This window comes from Salvia hispanica, chromosome 3 (assembly GCF_023119035.1).
Source record: "Salvia hispanica cultivar TCC Black 2014 chromosome 3, UniMelb_Shisp_WGS_1.0, whole genome shotgun sequence".
Classification (NCBI taxonomy): domain Eukaryota; kingdom Viridiplantae; phylum Streptophyta; class Magnoliopsida; order Lamiales; family Lamiaceae; genus Salvia; species Salvia hispanica.
In genome coordinates, this window is record NC_062967.1 from 48,617,343 (window position 1) to 48,634,056 (window position 16,714).

Consider the following 16,714-nt stretch of genomic DNA (forward strand, 5'->3'; position numbering starts at 1 on the left):
ATGCTAAATTGCACTTTGCTTCTTCTTATGCAAATTATACATATTTACTATTTTTTTAAGTTTTAATGATGAAATAAATGAATTCGTTATTCCAGATGCAAGTGGTGACCAATATAAACCGTTTTTGAGGTACCTTTATTAAGTATGTGTTGCAGATACCATTCAAACATTCAATGTGTAGTATGATATTTTGCACATGGGTGTTATTGAAAAGAAAATACAACCTAATCTCAATTATACATTTAAAATTGAATATAATTGACGGCCATAACTCTCCATACCAAACATGTCAAAGTATTGAGAACTATTATTGCTTGCACATAAATGTTCTTACATAGTAAATAATAATTAGATTTAACACACAAAATGAAAATTGTTTTGGGAGGGAGGCCATTGATGCATCTTTATCATTGATATCTTTATCTGACATCTCACATCTCTCTCTCTCCTCTTCTGGCATTCCACACCTCTTTCTTCATCTCCAACTTCTCTATATATTTCTCTCTACTCACAGCAAAAGATTAAAAAAGGCAACAAAAAGTGACAAAATTGAATTTTTTTCTCCCATCAGTAAAATGTCTTTTGCTCTATATGTGTAACATCTGCATCTCTGCTGAGTAGGTGCAGAAAGTTTTGTGCCTCTGATCCCAATATAAGGCCTCCCTCTCTCTCCCATCAATATCAACAAATTAAACTGCCCTCTCTCTTTTTTAAATATATATACATAATTGTGTAACATCTGAACAAGTCTGAGGAGATCAGTGAATAAATATCACATCAGCAGATGAAGGCTTTGCTTGTGTGAACAAGAAACCCTTTTCCAAGTGGTCCTCACCACATCACTTCAAACCTCAACATCACCTTTCAAATCCTCTTTCTCTTCTTTTTCATAGCTTTGATTTCCTCACAAAATTATTTCTCTTCTCTCTCACCGTATCATACGGCAAAAGGGACCATACACTTATTTACATATATCCATATATATAAAACACACACACACACACACGCACACTCCCATAAAAAAAGGTTCGATCTTTATGCAAAATATGCAAGAACAAGGCATGAGCATGATGGGTTCGGGCCCAATTGGAGGGATGAATGATGTGTCGATGTCGGCGGCTCCGGCGGAGGTGAACCACCAGCTCAAGGCGGAGATCGCCACACACCCACTCTACGAGCAGCTGCTGTCGGCACACGTGGCATGCCTCCGCGTCGCCACGCCGATCGATCAGCTTCCACTTATCGACGCGCAGCTCTCTCAGTCTCACCACATCTTGCGCTCTTACGCTCAGAATCACGCCCACTCTTTCTCCCCCCATGAAAGGCAGGAGCTTGACAATTTCTTGGTAGGTTTTTTCAGTTTTCTCCTTTTTCCTTTTGATTTCTTCTTGTTTTCCATCGTGGGCTTTGTTGAATATCTGCGATCTTTCGTGGGTTTTCGCTCTTTTCAATGATTAATCAGTATTTTGTGTAAAGATTCGATTTTTATTTTGTCTTTCCTGTTTGGGTGTGTTTATTTTGTGTGAAAACAGGCACAGTATTTGTTAGTTTTGTGCTCATTTAGAGAGCAGCTGCAGCAGCATGTCAGAGTCCATGCTGTGGAAGCAGTCATGGCCTGCCGTGAAATTGAACAGAATCTGCAATCTCTCACTGGTATCATTCACCTTTCCCTCTCTATATCTTATCTTATGAGCACCATCTAAATATATTTTATCTAAATTATGGGGTTAGAAAAGAGTAGAGTATAAGAAACATACGTAATTTATTGTTATTTATCATTGTGCTATATATGATCCAAAGAATTATTCAAAAAGTTATGGCTATTTAACCCTAGATAAGTCTCCATCCATGTAAATTTAGTTTTGATATTTACGCATATGTAAGAATATCTACACTAATCCCACTTGAGCTTGAATTAATATTTGTAGATATAATTAATTATTATGGATGGCCTGATTCATTTGGTAGGCAAGAGGATAAGAAAGTGATTTGGGGTATTTTGTAAGATAGTGAGACCGTACAACAAGAGGTGGTTGGAGTGCTCTCTATCGGAAGAGTAGTTTATTTTGTTAGGAAGAGATTATAGGTGGGGTTTGAGTGTTGAAGGAATTGCACAACAAATTGACAATCAAAGTAACACACAATTAAACAATTATATTTCCCACTAACAACCGATTAGGATGCATTTGAATACCTTTCTATATTGCTTGCTATTGTTGCATTGCTATATATAATTGTAGTTTGAATCAACTAGAACCTTTGATTTAAAATCCCAACTACCTTGGGTGGTAGTAGAAGACAACTTCGTCTCTCAAATACCCATTTTGTTGAGTAGCGTTTACTTTGAGATATATACTTGATTGTCAATAAATATGATTGAATAATTGGACAAGTACATGGTCAAATCATGTAGTAGATTAATAATCTTTATTTATGTATCTATATATCACCTCTCTATTTTTCTCTAGTTCTTGATGTATATGTGCTAACTATATTGTGCTTCGTTGGTAGTAGTATTTGGTGAAACATTAAATTTGTTATGATGCATTTTACTAATGTAAATAACATGAACTCTGCAAAAATTCAAACACACATCACCATTTGACATGCTATTAGTTCTCAAAGATTTTAGAAAGAAAGGTTAATACGTGAAATATGGAATATTTATAAATCATTGGCCGGCAAAAAAAACACTTTGAAATAAATGATGAAGCCATCTAACTTTCCTGCCTTCTAATTATTACATACATATGTTTTTATATCTACCAATTCTCTGCGTGGTGATATGATGATATATTTACCAACTACTTCTTATGAGTTGTGCATTAAATTTTCAACTAGACAAGATATTACGGTTGACGAGCTTGCCTCATGTTTTTCCATGCTAATGAAAGACACCATAATTCAATAGCAATTATTGATCATTTATAAAATAGTTTGGTCAATAGAAAAGACAAATATTAAAGCTTCACAAACAATTGAGGTTCAATTATCGTTGTATTCAGTCAATTATATAAAACACGCCCTGTGGTTTCATCTCATGTGGGAACTCTCACGGTTCGTTTTTTTGAAAACATATATTTGCACCATTTTCCCACTTTTTTCATTAATGAAAAAAAAAATCCAAACAGCCAATTTTCCATCCAATTTATGATATTTTACTATTATTAATTAGATATTGATATGCTAAGATTTTTCATATTTTCCACTCTCGAGAACACTAGATAGAAAAGGTGGTTGGGAACCACTAAACTATAATAAAGTTTTCCAATCTTTTGTTTATTATTGTTCATTTCTTAAAATAAATTTACAAAACACATTCCTCAAAGTTATACCTTGTCTTGCAAGAATGTTCATGCTTGCCACTTTCAATTTTGTACTTGATTTCCAACAATCAATAAAGATTGCTTTTTTTTTTAGTATAACCCAACACTTATAAGTTGATACATTCTATTAGTAGTATTTACATTGATGAATTGCTTAATTGTAAACTCACTTGACCATCTTATTTTTCATATACTCAGTCCTACGATAATCAATCTACATATCATTCTCAAATTAAGCACCCTCAAATTGTACATATAAAAATCCATCAAAATAATGGAACTCAATATCATGCATGCATCATGTGGATTCTTGTTGAATTTTTCAGTTGATTGTTAATATTCCAACTACAAAACCAGAAGAAAATATGTTGCATATGCATGATTGAAACTCTGTTTGCATTTGGCATGATGTTATTCTGCATTAGTAGAAACTGATATCTATAGAGATAGACCAATACGTTCCGTTGTTGTTTCAAAATGAACAGGGGCAGCACTTGGAGAGGGAAGTGGTGCAACCATGTCTGATGATGAGGATGAACTCCAAATGGACTTCTCTTTGGACCAATCCGGAGGCGAAGGGCACGACCTCATGGGCTTCGGCCCGTTGCTTCCCACTGAGTCTGAGAGAACTTTGATGGAGCGAGTAAGGCAAGAACTCAAAATTGAGCTAAAACAGGTGAAACCTTTTCCTTGTTATGCTTCAATTGTTGTACTAGCAAATAGGATCATCTTAAGGAAGTGAATTAATTTGCAGGGATTCAAATCAAGAATCGAAGACGTGAGAGAGGAAATACTAAGGAAGAGAAGGGCAGGGAAGTTGCCAGGTGACACAACCACTGTGCTCAAAAATTGGTGGCAGCAACACTCTAAGTGGCCTTATCCCACTGTAAGTCTCTTAACTCCTTAAAAAAGGCGTTGTTTAGAAGTTTAAACGCGATGGTGGTGTGATATGCTTATGCTATGCAGGAGGACGACAAGGCAAAGCTAGTGGAGAAGACGGGTCTGCAGCTGAAGCAGATAAATAATTGGTTCATCAACCAAAGGAAGCGAAACTGGCACAGCAATTCGCAGTCAGCTACGTCTCTCAAGTCCAAGAGGAAGAGGTAGACGAGGAGCTGAGAGCTGCTTAAGCCTGCTGGCCGTATATGATATGTTTACAAGGCAAGGCAAGATCTGCTGACTGATGATTAGCTAAATCATAGATATATCTTAGGTTGTCCGAGTCTCGAATACATATATCTATATTATGTATGTATGTTTGTAGATTTTGTAAGGTTGAAACCTGCTAACAGATTCACTTCTGTGAACCCCTCAAAATAACTGAGTAATAATTCATCGTGTGATGTTATCTTAGTTTTGTTGTTTGTTTCTGTCCTTTGCATTTGTTCATGGGTGTTAGAAATAGATAATCCATCAATTGCATCAAGAATAATGAATTAAGTAGTATTATCTTTAGATATTGATGTGATAATAAAATGACGAATTAAAAAGAGTGATATGATTTTTATGGATAAAGATGAAAATGAAATGAGAGAATTTTCCTAAATATGGTTGGAGAACATTTATGTGCCTCTGTTTGTAGGGGGCGATTTTCTCTCCATAAAACGGTTGTGACAGTAGCCTAACTTGTTCATGGGCTAAGTAAGCTAGGAATTCTTAGAAAGATTGAAATTAATATTGTATATGCTGGGTCCAATATTATTAAGTCTATTACTAACATCTATTTATTTGAATTGAAAAATCGAGCTGTTTGTCACAATACATATTACAAAAATCACGCATTTTAAGTTAGTACTAGTACTACACAATTCAATTAGAAAATATTTCTCTCCACTTAAGAAGCACAACTTAATTAATACAGTAAAATATTCTCTCCAATCAATAAGCGTTGGCGTGGGTCATTAAGTGTGTAAGTTGCAACTAAATTATTACCATTATTTCACATAATTATATATACTTCCATTTGTTGAATTTGGAGTTCATACCATTAATAATAGAGCGAGTCAGGGAAAGAAATGACTTTTAAAAAATGAGACAGTTTGAAATCGATGCAAAAAATTTTGATGAAAAAATCAGATAACGACTGGTTAGCTCGGGGAGAGAGTGGGCATTATTTTGTTCTTTGATGGCTACATCTTCATCGTCCAATTTTTCGAACCCACCAATTTTCGTAGAAGTCCCGTTGTGTTGAGAGCGTTACATAATGAGAAAAACTCAGAGAGACGATTCCGTTGTTGTAGTCACATATTGTTACATCTTTATTGCTACTCTGTTGGACTCCTTATATCTACATTATTATTATATATAGTATTTATTTTTGGATGCTGACTGACTTTTATTTGATTATTGTTGTTGGTTTTTTTTTGGTTGGTGAAATTCAGTTTTGATTTTTCTTTTTGGCCAATGACTTTTTATTTTTAGCCAGTGATTTTTTGGTCTTGGTTGGTTAGAAATAGACATATGAGACTTTAAGAATGACAAAAACGTAAATTTATATCTTAATCTACAAAATACTACCTAATGCTTCATTTTTATGTCTTGGTTTTAGTATTTTCTAGTATATCAAATAATAACATTATGTTTTATGTTGATATTAATCTTTATTTTTATCTCAATTTTAATTATAGTTTTGGTTATACTATCAAACGAGCCCAAGGATTAATAATGGTCAAATACGGCAGCTTGTCCACATATGAATCCAGGAGCAGGACCAATTCAGTTTCTTACACTTTGTGGTAATTACAGTTTTACACCCAAACTTCTTCAAAATTTTCACTAATAGTAAAACACAATTGTGAATTTGTGAGTATTAAATCCTTATCAGTTGATAATTCAAAATGCCGTTTGCGGTATTTGATAATTCCATTTGCAATCTGATATAAGTACTAAATCTACAAAAATGCAGTAGTGTTAAATGTTAATCAACAAATAATTTTCCCGTCATTATTTTTATTCAGCCTGAATTCTACAATTTTAAAAATTAGTATAACAGTTGAATATAAAAAGTGTAACTAACCTTTTAAACTTTTTTAAGACATTCGATTATGACTTTAGTAATCAACTTTGCAACGACTAAAGTTAGTTAATTATATCCAAAAATGGCGTAAATATACAGTTAGGCTTAGGCCCGCCATTTAAGAAGAGGTGTGGGCAAAGGCATATGAAAGTGGCACCCCATTTCCCCCATTACTTCTCGAAACGCGCCGGCAATGCTGTCCTTTTCTTGCCCAGTCTAGTCCATCATTTGACGAAACCAACGAGGAGAAACTACTATGAACTACCAATTCAATTGGCCTCTTCTTCCCCAAAAGTCACCATTCGGCACCTCTTGTTTTTTGGGTTTTTTAGGTTAAGTTAAAATATGCAACTTTCACATTCAATTAAATAAGACATTTATTTGAGGCTAATTGATAACTGTAAGGTACTTTTAGTTCAAGGGCGGAAAAAAAATTAAGTGAGAGTTCATTGGCCTAAGCGCAATTATCCATTGTTAAGTTTGTCTTTGATGTGTATTTTATTATCCAACCAATGGTTGAATATTCCGTCAGATGGCTGTATTTAATGCGTGATGGTCTTTTATAGCGTTTCTCTACATCTATATAAGTCAACCCATCTATGCTATTAATGATTTCTGCTGCATTTACTTGTTCCATTTATATTTTGAAGCGACAGTTAATTTAGAATTTTGATCTTGCTTCATATTTTATTCACCCTGCTTTGTATTTCGGGATTTATGAGCTGGGAGATTTCTTTTGATGCTTAATCTATTCATCTCTCAAGTTTATTTGATTTGAATGCTTTGTATTTCGTTTTCTTTGCTGCTTGTACTCTGATCTTGAGATATATTCAATTGTATGGTTGTTGCATAAACAGATTAGCTGACTATTCAATCTTGATTCCCATTTGTGAGTTTGGTTTGACCAAAATCTGTTTATAGTCTTGTTTTGTGTTGAGATCCCATATACTGCTTGATTCTGATTGTTGAAAAGATCCCTTTTTTTTGTAAAGATAGTTAGTGGGACGTAAGAATAGACGAAAATTCACCAACATGGCTCACTTAACTTACTCTGATTCAATGTCTGGGAGCTCTCAGCATGGCCAAGGCGTACAGTTTGTGCCGTTTAAGACCTCAACAGGGTCACTTAGGGTGTTGTTGTTGCACGGGAATTTGGATATTTGGGTGAAAGAAGCCAAGAATCTCCCAAATATGGATATGTTCCACAAGAACTTAGGTGATATGTTTGGGAGGTTGTCTGGCAAGTTCTTGAGTAAAGTGGAAGGCACACCGCCTGTCAAGATCACGAGTGATCCTTACGTTACCATCTCCGTGTCTAATGCTGTGATTGGTAGGACCTTTGTGATTAGTAACAGCGAGAACCCCGTTTGGAGTCAGCATTTCAATCTGCCAGTCGCGCATTATGGTGCAGAGGTGCACTTTGTGGTAAAGGATAGTGATGTTGTGGGATCTCAGATGATAGGGGCTGTTGGGATCCCTGTCGAGCAGGTGATATCTGGTGTGCGAATTGAGGGTACTTATCCAATTCTCGCTGCAAACGGGAAGCAGTGCAACCCGGGGGCTGTTTTGACCCTTTCCATTGAGTACACACCAATGGAGAGGGTGCCCCTCTACCATGGTGGGGTAGGTGGAGATGTCTCGTATCAAGGTGTGCCTGGTACCTACTTTCCTATCCGGAGAGGGGGCAGAGTCACGCTGTATCAAGACGCTCACGCTGATGATGAGTTGCTTCCTAAGCTGTGGTTGGCTAATGGTAGGTATTATAACCATGGACATTGTTGGCATGATATCTATGATGCAATATGTCAGGCTCGTCGTCTGATTTATATCACCGGATGGTCTGTATATCACCTTGTTCAGCTTGTGCGGGATGGGCCTAATGCCAAAAACAGTGTTTTGGGTGAAGTTTTGAAAACCAAGTCTCAAGAAGGCGTGCGTGTCTTGCTCTTGATATGGGATGATCCTACATCCACTAGCATCTTGGGGTATAAAACGGTAAGACTTTTGTTTAATCCCTTTTGAAGTTGAAACAATTTATCATCTGGTCATTTTTAGTTAACATTCTATATTTAGACATGAGTATCATATATAGTAAAGTCATTTATGATACAAGTTTCTTTTATTTTGAAACAGATCAAAGGATTCTGTTGCTTATGATACAGCATGCTTTCTATAATCAGCTTTTACTCGTGATGCAACTTTTTTTTTATAATAAATGGCAGCCACTGCAGTTTTGTTAACTTGCTTCTGCTTCAGTTATGGTCAAGATTCTTAGGCCACTCTTTTTATGACATTCAGGAAGGTGTAATGAACACAAACGATGAAGAAACACGCCGTTATTTCAAGCATTCATCTGTTCAAGTGCTGCTATGTCCACGATCTGCTGGGAAGGGTAGCTGGGCCAAAAAGCAGGTTTAATATCATATTAGTTTCTCCTCACACGGATAAGACTTTTCGTCAAGTATATTGTTTCATCTCTTAACTGCTTCAGTCGGACGTATAAAGGAGTCCCTGAAGGGATCTGTCCCTTATAAAAGATCAAGATTATTTTCTTGTTATTTATACTATGACTACACGATTCTTTTAAAGTGAATTCCTGTTTGCATTCGAAGAAATAAAGACCCAACTTTTCCTTATGCCATCAGGAAACTGGAACGATCTATACTCATCATCAAAAGAGTGTGATAGTAGATGCAGATGCAGGTCAAAACAGGAGAAAGATCGTATCCTTTGTCGGGGGGCTTGATCTTTGCAAGGGAAGATATGATACTCAGAAACACTCAATTTTCAACACACTTCAAACTGTTCACAAAGATGATTTTCATCAACCTAATTTTGCTGTAAGTGAATATTTTATTTATGCTTCCCCACCTCCATGTTGTGTATTACTTCTTTGTCACTTTTATATATGGAGACGTTATCTCTTTGTTAGGGGGCAACTACTGGCTGTCCGAGAGAGCCGTGGCATGATCTACACTGTAAGATTGATGGTCCAGCAGCATATGATGTATTGACCAATTTTCAAGAACGTTGGCTAATGGCCTCAAAGCGCCACGGCCTTCAAAAACTGAAAACTTCATATGATGACTCCTTACTCAAACTCGAAAGAATCCCTGACGTGCTAGGGATAGATGAGGCTGCTGAGCTTGCTAGAAATGATCCAGAGGGTTGGCATGTTCAGGTATAAATAAAATTGCTCTTCAAAACCTTTCCTCTTTATCGAGGCTAAATTTACTACATGTCATAGGTATTCCGTTCCATCGATTCAAACTCTGTTGAAGGCTTCCCCAAGGATCCTAAGGACGCCCCAGGAAAGGTCAGATCCTATTTTCTTTTTCCCTATTCCATTAGATTAGACTGTATGATGGTAGTATGGCATAATAACTTTATTTCTTTGCGACAGAATCTGGTCTGTGGGAAGAATCTGCTGATTGATATGAGTATACACACTGCTTACGTGAAGGCAATTCGCGCTGCACAACATTTTATCTACATTGAGAACCAGTACTTCCTTGGGTCTTCATTCAATTGGTCTAATTATAACGACTTGGGTGAGAAACAAGCCGTTAGTTGTCATGTTTTAGTCTTAATTTTCCATCTAAGTCTGCATTCTAAACTAAGCTGGTGATGATGGTGGAAACTCCTTATATTTTCAGGGGCAAACAACTTAATCCCTATGGAAATCGCTCTCAAGATCGCCAATAAAATCAGAGCACGGGAGAGGTTTGCTGTGTACATTATCGTTCCAATGTGGCCGGAGGGGGTTCCTACAAGTACTCCCACTCAAAGAATTCTCTTTTGGCAGGTGAAATCGCGCACCTCATGTTTTCTTCGTCTGTAAGAATGATATAATAAGGAACTCAATCTGCGTCTGTAGTACTACCTTGAGACTAGTGTTGAGAATCTTGAGATCAGATAAAACCCCGTTTTCTTGCACTTAATTTATTAGTAATTCGCAAGTGCGGTGCGCGTGTGTGTTAGCCTAACAGTAAAGTAGTTAATGTGTGAGGCCAAAGGTCTTAGGTGCAATTATACATAGGCATGGTCTTAACTTTAATGTTGCAATTACCAGAAAAGAATAAATATTGAAACGAAAGTTGTGTATGCGTGCAGTATAACACAATGCAAATGATGTACGAAACCATCTACAAAGCTTTACAAGAGGTGGGGATGGAGAATGAGTACGAGCCCCAGGATTACTTGAATTTCTTCTGCCTTGGGAATCGTGAGACAGACGTCAGTGGAGGCAACACAAAGAGCTCCAGTGGAACTACCCCACAAGTACACATTCATTCTCTCAGTTCCTACATGTTATTGTTGATACATTTCTCTCTGGATTCTTGACTTTGAATGCGATATTGTCATGTGTCCAGGCACTGAGTCGGAAAAACAGGCGATTCATGATCTATGTTCATTCGAAGGGGATGATAGTAGATGATGAGTTTGTGCTCATGGGTTCTGCAAACATCAACCAACGCTCTCTGGAAGGAACCAGGGATACTGAAATCGCTATGGGCGCATATCAACCTCAGTATATATGGGCAAACAAACATGCTAATCCTCATGGAGAGGTATGATATAAATCTGACAACATTTTGTTTTGATATGTTACTCTCTTTCAACTCAAACCCGGACAGATTCGTATAGTTTTTTTTGGGAATATTGCAGTTTAATACCCGAAGTATATAATTAACAATGAAAGACCAAACCATAGACATTTTAATCAATATATCCTGAGCTACACATGATAACGATTCAATACCCGAACTATCACAAAACAAACAAAAATGTCCCAAAATTTTAATTTCCAGTTACAAATAGGTTGGTTGCATGGCTCGTAGGACACTGACATGAATGTTAGAACAAATATATTGAAAATGAGCTAGCATCAAAGTTGCGGCGTTTCACTACCTAAAATTTTCCTTTTTGTTTGTCCATGTAGTATTAAACTGTAATTTTTCCCAGTAGTTTTTCACATAGCTATTTCTCATTTTTACTATGAGCATAAATGTGCCTTTTTCTTCACTAATGTTAACCAAAGTCAACAACACCTGCTTGCATATGTGATCAAGTTGTTATATGGTACAGATCTATGGATATAGGATGTCGTTATGGGCCGAGCACACTGGTACAATTGAGCCATGCTTTGAGCAGCCGGAGAGTTTAGAAACTGTGAGGCGCGTGAGATGGATGGGCGAGCTGAACTGGAAACAATTTGCTGCTAACGAAGTGAGTGATATGCGCGGCCACCTACTGAAGTATCCGGTTGAGGTCGACAGAACTGGGAAGGTGAGGCCTCTTCCCGGCAATGAAACATTTCCAGACATGGGTGGCAAGATTATAGGAACATTCAGTGGCATTCAAGAGAATCTCACTATTTGATCTTAAACTAAACCTCAGATTTTACTGTTCTTGTCCATCATTCCTTCATTTTTGATGCTAGAATCATGGCTTTGGTGATTTGTTTTGATCCATACATTTTAATAGGAACCTAGATTGAGTTGTTAGAATCGAATAAGGTGTATTTTTCTTGATTTTAATAAAAAATTATGTAACCCATAAATCAGTGTATTCGTTGAGCTACAATGTTCCATTTCTCGATAATAACATATATACTACTCACTCATTTTGGCACTTAACGTTAAATTAGTATAACATACTAAAAAAATTGACAACAACTGTTTTCAGAATTAAGGTATAGCAGGAATGTTTGGTCTTATTCCCATCTCCAGTTTCGACATTTCAGCATGCTCATTGGCTTACGCACGTTACGAGGTGTTGTTTTGTGAATAAGGTTTTTTGTGTGAAGGAATTGCTTGAAATATAGAGTTATAGGTTTGGCAATCAAGACAAAAACAGAAACATAAGACAGATTCAAAAGATGATAAGCATGCATTACTTCAGATACTAGGAATTAGTTGTTCTGAAGACCAAATATTATGCTGGGATACAAACTCCAAATGGATGGATAGAAGGCGATATGAGCAACGTGGATAATTAAAAACCTGGGATCCTGGTCTAGCGACATGGATCAGTTCATCGATCTATCAACATTTATGAATCTTCCTTGACTCGGAAAAAGATACTTAAACGAAAACGATTGCGAATACATAATCTAGTTTAATGGAAGAACATGAATTTAACATACCTCAGCCAAAGAAGAACAGATTCATCAACTCAAAAGTGTCACTAATGGTTGAAAGAAAAGCACGACTGTAAAAGATGAAAGACTAGTAACATCTAATGTACTCGGCCAAAAAAATATGGTAAAAGTATAACCCTCTAAAATATGATTGCACAAATCATTCTATTCTGTACCCAAGACAAGTCAAATATGTCATGACATGAGATATTTGTAGATAGCAAAATGACCAAAGTAGTCAATCTGATAACAAATACAGCAGCTCAAAGGAATTTCAGCAAATCTGGGACAATACTTGCATTCTAGAGCAAATTCTCTAGAAAAAACTAGCAAGGTTTAACATCCTGTTCCAAACATATTGGTTTGATCTCCAAAGATACAACTTCTTCAAAGAACCTCACGGTTTGATCTCCAAAGATACAACTTCTTCAAAGAACCTCACATAATCATCATGCCCTTCAAGATATCTGATACGAGACAAAAATAAGTTTTCATTTAATAGTGTTACCTCAGCACACATGCTATAACAAATACAAATATGAAGTCGAACATATTCACGGGGGTAAGTCCTGTTATCAGAAAACTCTAAAACTACCCTGTTAACTATTAAATGAGTAGAAAATAAATAACGTCGGAAGAGTCTGGCAGAATTCTTAACCAACACACTCCAAACAGATGCACTCATACACCGCAATAGTTAAAATTTCTTGGTTTTTCAGTAGCTTAACTCTGCAGGTTATAATTTTAGATTGTTACAGTTACTTCAGTAAGATAATAATACATTTCTTATACTATATAAGTTATAACTATCTAGGGGCTAGATAGTTTCTGTACTGCAAGTATGTGAATAACTTTTTTTCTTCTCATTTTATTCCCATCTATCTCTTGTCTAAGGATTGCACAGCCCCACACGGTAAAGCTACTCAATACGAGTTCCAATCAGGAACTCTTAAATTGATATAAAATGATGTAAACACACCTCAAGGAATTCAATACTTTTATCAGGGAGGTCATGAGTTAAACTCTTAGTTGCATTAGATTAAACAAACGAGGATGCAAGAGAAATGAGATCTTAAATATTCTGGAGCGTAGATGAAACCCAGTGTCCATACTAAAAACATACAATAACCTGAAACAATTACAACGGTGTTGCACTTCGATAAAAGGATCTTAAAACGGAAATCCCATAGTAGAAAACATAGTGATGGTTGTTTAAACTGTTTCATTCTTGAAAGGATCCAAAACCAATACTCGCAGCCTAAACTAGTTTGAAGCTTTGGGTGCATTTGAAATCCACTCTCATGGATAAGGATTCAAAATCAACTTGTTGAATACTTTCATTCTATGCTAAAAATCCCTTTTCCATTCAAATCTTATTTGATAGTTCCAGCTTAGCTAAACGAAGTGAACAATCTCTCACATGTGACTTAAAATAGTCCACTCCTAACAGCGGTCAATTCTTCCTGCTACCAAATAAGGAGTAGTAATTTGGATGATCAACAATGGACTCCTTAAAACGCAAAACATAATTTTTTTTTCACATACACCAGTGGAAAATCTCAGCTTCTTCCAAATTAATACAGTCTAGTTTATCTAAATAGTGACCTATCTTTGCTGAAACTTGGAACTCATTGTAACTAGTTCAGAAATAAGTCAATAACTGTTCCATAAATTGAAATATCCAATACTATCATCTTGGACTTGATTTCTTTCTCCCAGTAGTTTTTCCTTCCCTAAGGATTCCCCCATACTCTGATGGTTTGGAAGCAACCAATAAAGTTGAACAACTAGATAAAACCATTCTATTAAGGGGACATCCCTGCCTTACAACCCATATACAGTATATAACTTTTAAAAATATAAGCCGCATAACTGCCAATATGATATCACCCCACAGAAGCAACTTCATAACTCATTTGTATCACACTCTGATTCACATATCCAGCATACCTACTGTCATCCCTATTGTTGAGCTGGGGACCAGACTGTATTTTCATTTTTCAGTAGAGAAATACACAAATGTAGAAAATTCTTAAACAGAAAATGGATATGAAAATATCAAAGGAGTTGATACAATTATTCTCTAAAAGGTTCGCAAAAGTTATGTTTAAACAGAATAAATAATAAGTACTACTCCCTCCGTCCCAGTTTAAGAGTCTTGTTTTGCCATTTCCGTCCATCCCAATTTAAGAGTCCCATTTAGAATTTACCATATTTGGACATAAAATTTAACCTCATTGTTGATGAAATTTACACTCAAATGCCATTACTTTCATAAAAATAAAACAAAACAAAATCCTAAACATACTAAAAGTCAAAAGGGTCCCACTTTTCACTACCCCGCTTCAATTATTACACACTCCAACAACCACTATCTCACTTCAATTATTACACACTAACAATTTCTTAAAACCCGTGTCCTAACTAAATTGCACTCGGAGGGAGTATATATTTAGGAAATAAGCCATAATTGGACAATAGAATCAATCACCTAAATTGTCCAGTATAAATATACTCAATAGAATAACTAGTGCAGCCCATATAAAAGTGTTAAATACTAATCATGAGTTTAAAAGTACATACTCTGCACTTTTAAGCTGTGTGTGCATCTGTGTTTGACAGAGGTTGACAGAGGGTTAGTAATCACCAGGTTTACAAGGGACATACTTTGATCATCCAGAAAGATCATGGTACGTAATGCAACTTTTTAAAACACATTCTAGTTCCTTCTATGTCTTTTCTCTCATTATCAAACATATATATGACAGCAAGGAAACCCTAAAACAAAGAATTTCAATAAATACATGAATGTTGAAACAAATCCTACTTACCAATTAAAGCAATCCCTTGAAATAAAGGGTGGCAAGCATCACCCTGATACCATTTTCACAATGATGCACAGCAAATTGAGAAGTATAAGAGGCACTCGTAAGTACTGAGTTGCGTAAATAAGACCAAGTATCTGTCCCTTGAATGAATTTCTCTTAATTCCAGAATACTCCTGGAAGCTCCATCCCCTAGGGGCAAGGAACCGATCTTCATTTAATATGGCCAGAGCATTTGCAAGAAGCAGAAAGCCTTCTACAAGTGTCCACAACCCCATTCCTGTATGATATAGCAGTTTAGAATCACTTTTACAGAAACATCTATACTAGCTCAAGCTTTGTGCTGTTATTTCCAAAAACTAAACCTAATTTTTGCAAATGACTAACAGAACATTAAGAACACTTCTGTCAAGAGCAACTCCTTGATTTGAAACAATTTTGGTAACTCTCACATCCGCGAGGATCAATGACTATGGAGGAGCTTGATTTTCAGAGTCTAGCCACCACACAATAATACTGATCAACTGGCAGACTCAAAGGAAGAAGCATTGATTCAATCATTTGATTTTAAGCCCAAATCTCATTACAAATTAAAAACTACCGTTCAATAACTCATAAATTGGTAGGACATAAAGAGCCCTATGATTTGCTGAAATATAAACTAGCGAGGCAATCTGTGCTATGAGCGAAGACCAGAACATCGAAATGATAGTAATTCAAATTAGAAAAACCTGGACTCTGGAGCTGAATCGCAGAATGATCACAAGTAAATCTTCAAAGGGTGCAGATACGTGAAGCAGATGTGGTTGGCGGCGGCAGCAGGATCCCCGGATTTGAAGAAATCGCCCAGTCCGCCTAGAGCGATTTTTCCTTCACTTCTTCCTTTTTCCCTTTACTTCTTCATTCCTATTCCATTTTATTTCTCTTTAATCCTCCGCGTTAATTTTTTTTCAATTATACATAATACAGGATCGTATATAATTTTAGGTTTCGTTCGTATATCAAGGAATTGTTTCGTTTATATTACTACCTTCGTTTCAAGTAACGGAAAGCATTTTTTTTTTTTGGCACAGATATTATGAAAAATTATATTAAATGAAGAATAAAATAGGAAATTGAAAAAGAATAAACATACAGATAAAGAGAGAATGAAATAGGAGATAATAAAATAAAAAATGCGTTGACTTTCGTAAAAAAGGAAATGACTTCACTACTATAGAACGAGAGGTATAAGGAATTATTGAAGATGTGAAATTGAAATATAGGAGTAATATAAAAATCTATTTATAATAATATATTTATATAGCGTAAATGTTTTTTGAACGTATTGATTTTATCAAATTTCCATTGTGAAATCATAATTTATTAATAGTAGTAGTAGTATTCTATTTTTTCCCCCAAAATA

The 16,714-nt window shown here is 35.9% G+C and overlaps 3 protein-coding genes across 3 annotated transcripts; 2 read left to right on the forward strand and 1 right to left on the reverse strand.

Moving 5' to 3' along the window:
• The first annotated feature begins 592 nt into the window (after nt 1–592).
• LOC125211665 (homeobox protein HD1-like) lies at nt 593–4,679 on the forward strand. The gene is made up of 5 exons (XM_048111556.1): nt 593–1,346; nt 1,533–1,653; nt 3,812–4,002; nt 4,081–4,212; nt 4,293–4,679. Exons 1-5 carry the CDS (start codon nt 1,038–1,040, stop codon nt 4,431–4,433), a joined length of 894 nt encoding a protein of 297 aa, XP_047967513.1. The 5' UTR covers nt 593–1,037; the 3' UTR covers nt 4,434–4,679.
• Nucleotides 4,680–6,527: 1,848 nt separating this feature from the next.
• Nucleotides 6,528–11,981, forward strand: LOC125211664 (phospholipase D beta 1-like). Its single transcript, XM_048111555.1, has 10 exons — nt 6,528–8,337; nt 8,641–8,754; nt 8,988–9,182; nt 9,275–9,523; nt 9,590–9,658; nt 9,746–9,893; nt 9,999–10,147; nt 10,456–10,623; nt 10,716–10,913; nt 11,431–11,981. Exons 1-10 carry the CDS (start codon nt 7,375–7,377, stop codon nt 11,722–11,724), a joined length of 2,547 nt encoding a protein of 848 aa, XP_047967512.1. The 5' UTR covers nt 6,528–7,374; the 3' UTR covers nt 11,725–11,981.
• A 623-nt stretch (nt 11,982–12,604) lies between these two features.
• Nucleotides 12,605–16,235, reverse strand: LOC125209052 (immediate early response 3-interacting protein 1-like). Its single transcript, XM_048108639.1, has 3 exons — nt 16,041–16,235; nt 15,316–15,589; nt 12,605–12,951 (listed from the first exon to the last, which is right to left on the reverse strand). The coding sequence occupies exon 2, from the start codon at nt 15,585–15,587 to the stop codon at nt 15,354–15,356; it is 234 nt and encodes a 77-aa protein (XP_047964596.1). The 5' UTR covers nt 15,588–15,589; nt 16,041–16,235; the 3' UTR covers nt 12,605–12,951; nt 15,316–15,353.
• Nucleotides 16,236–16,714: the final 479 nt, after the last annotated feature.

What these genes read in the sequence shown, in the direction of transcription:
- LOC125211664 (XM_048111555.1), top strand. Translation starts at nt 7,375, where the DNA reads ATGGCTCACTTAACTTACTCTGATTCAATGTCTGGGAGCTCTCAGCAT. An exon ending in AAAGAATTCTCTTTTGGCAG is followed by an intron (nt 10,148 to 10,455) that starts GTGAAATCGCGC and finishes GTATGCGTGCAG; the next exon opens with TATAACACAATGCAAATGAT. An exon ending in ATGCTAATCCTCATGGAGAG is followed by an intron (nt 10,914 to 11,430) that starts GTATGATATAAA and finishes TATATGGTACAG; the next exon opens with ATCTATGGATATAGGATGTC.
- LOC125209052 (XM_048108639.1), bottom strand. Translation starts at nt 15,587, where the DNA reads ATGGGGTTGTGGACACTTGTAGAAGGCTTTCTGCTTCTTGCAAATGCT.
- LOC125211665 (XM_048111556.1), top strand. Translation starts at nt 1,038, where the DNA reads ATGCAAAATATGCAAGAACAAGGCATGAGCATGATGGGTTCGGGCCCA. An exon ending in GAATCTGCAATCTCTCACTG is followed by an intron (nt 1,654 to 3,811) that starts GTATCATTCACC and finishes CAAAATGAACAG; the next exon opens with GGGCAGCACTTGGAGAGGGA. An exon ending in TCAAAATTGAGCTAAAACAG is followed by an intron (nt 4,003 to 4,080) that starts GTGAAACCTTTT and finishes ATTAATTTGCAG; the next exon opens with GGATTCAAATCAAGAATCGA.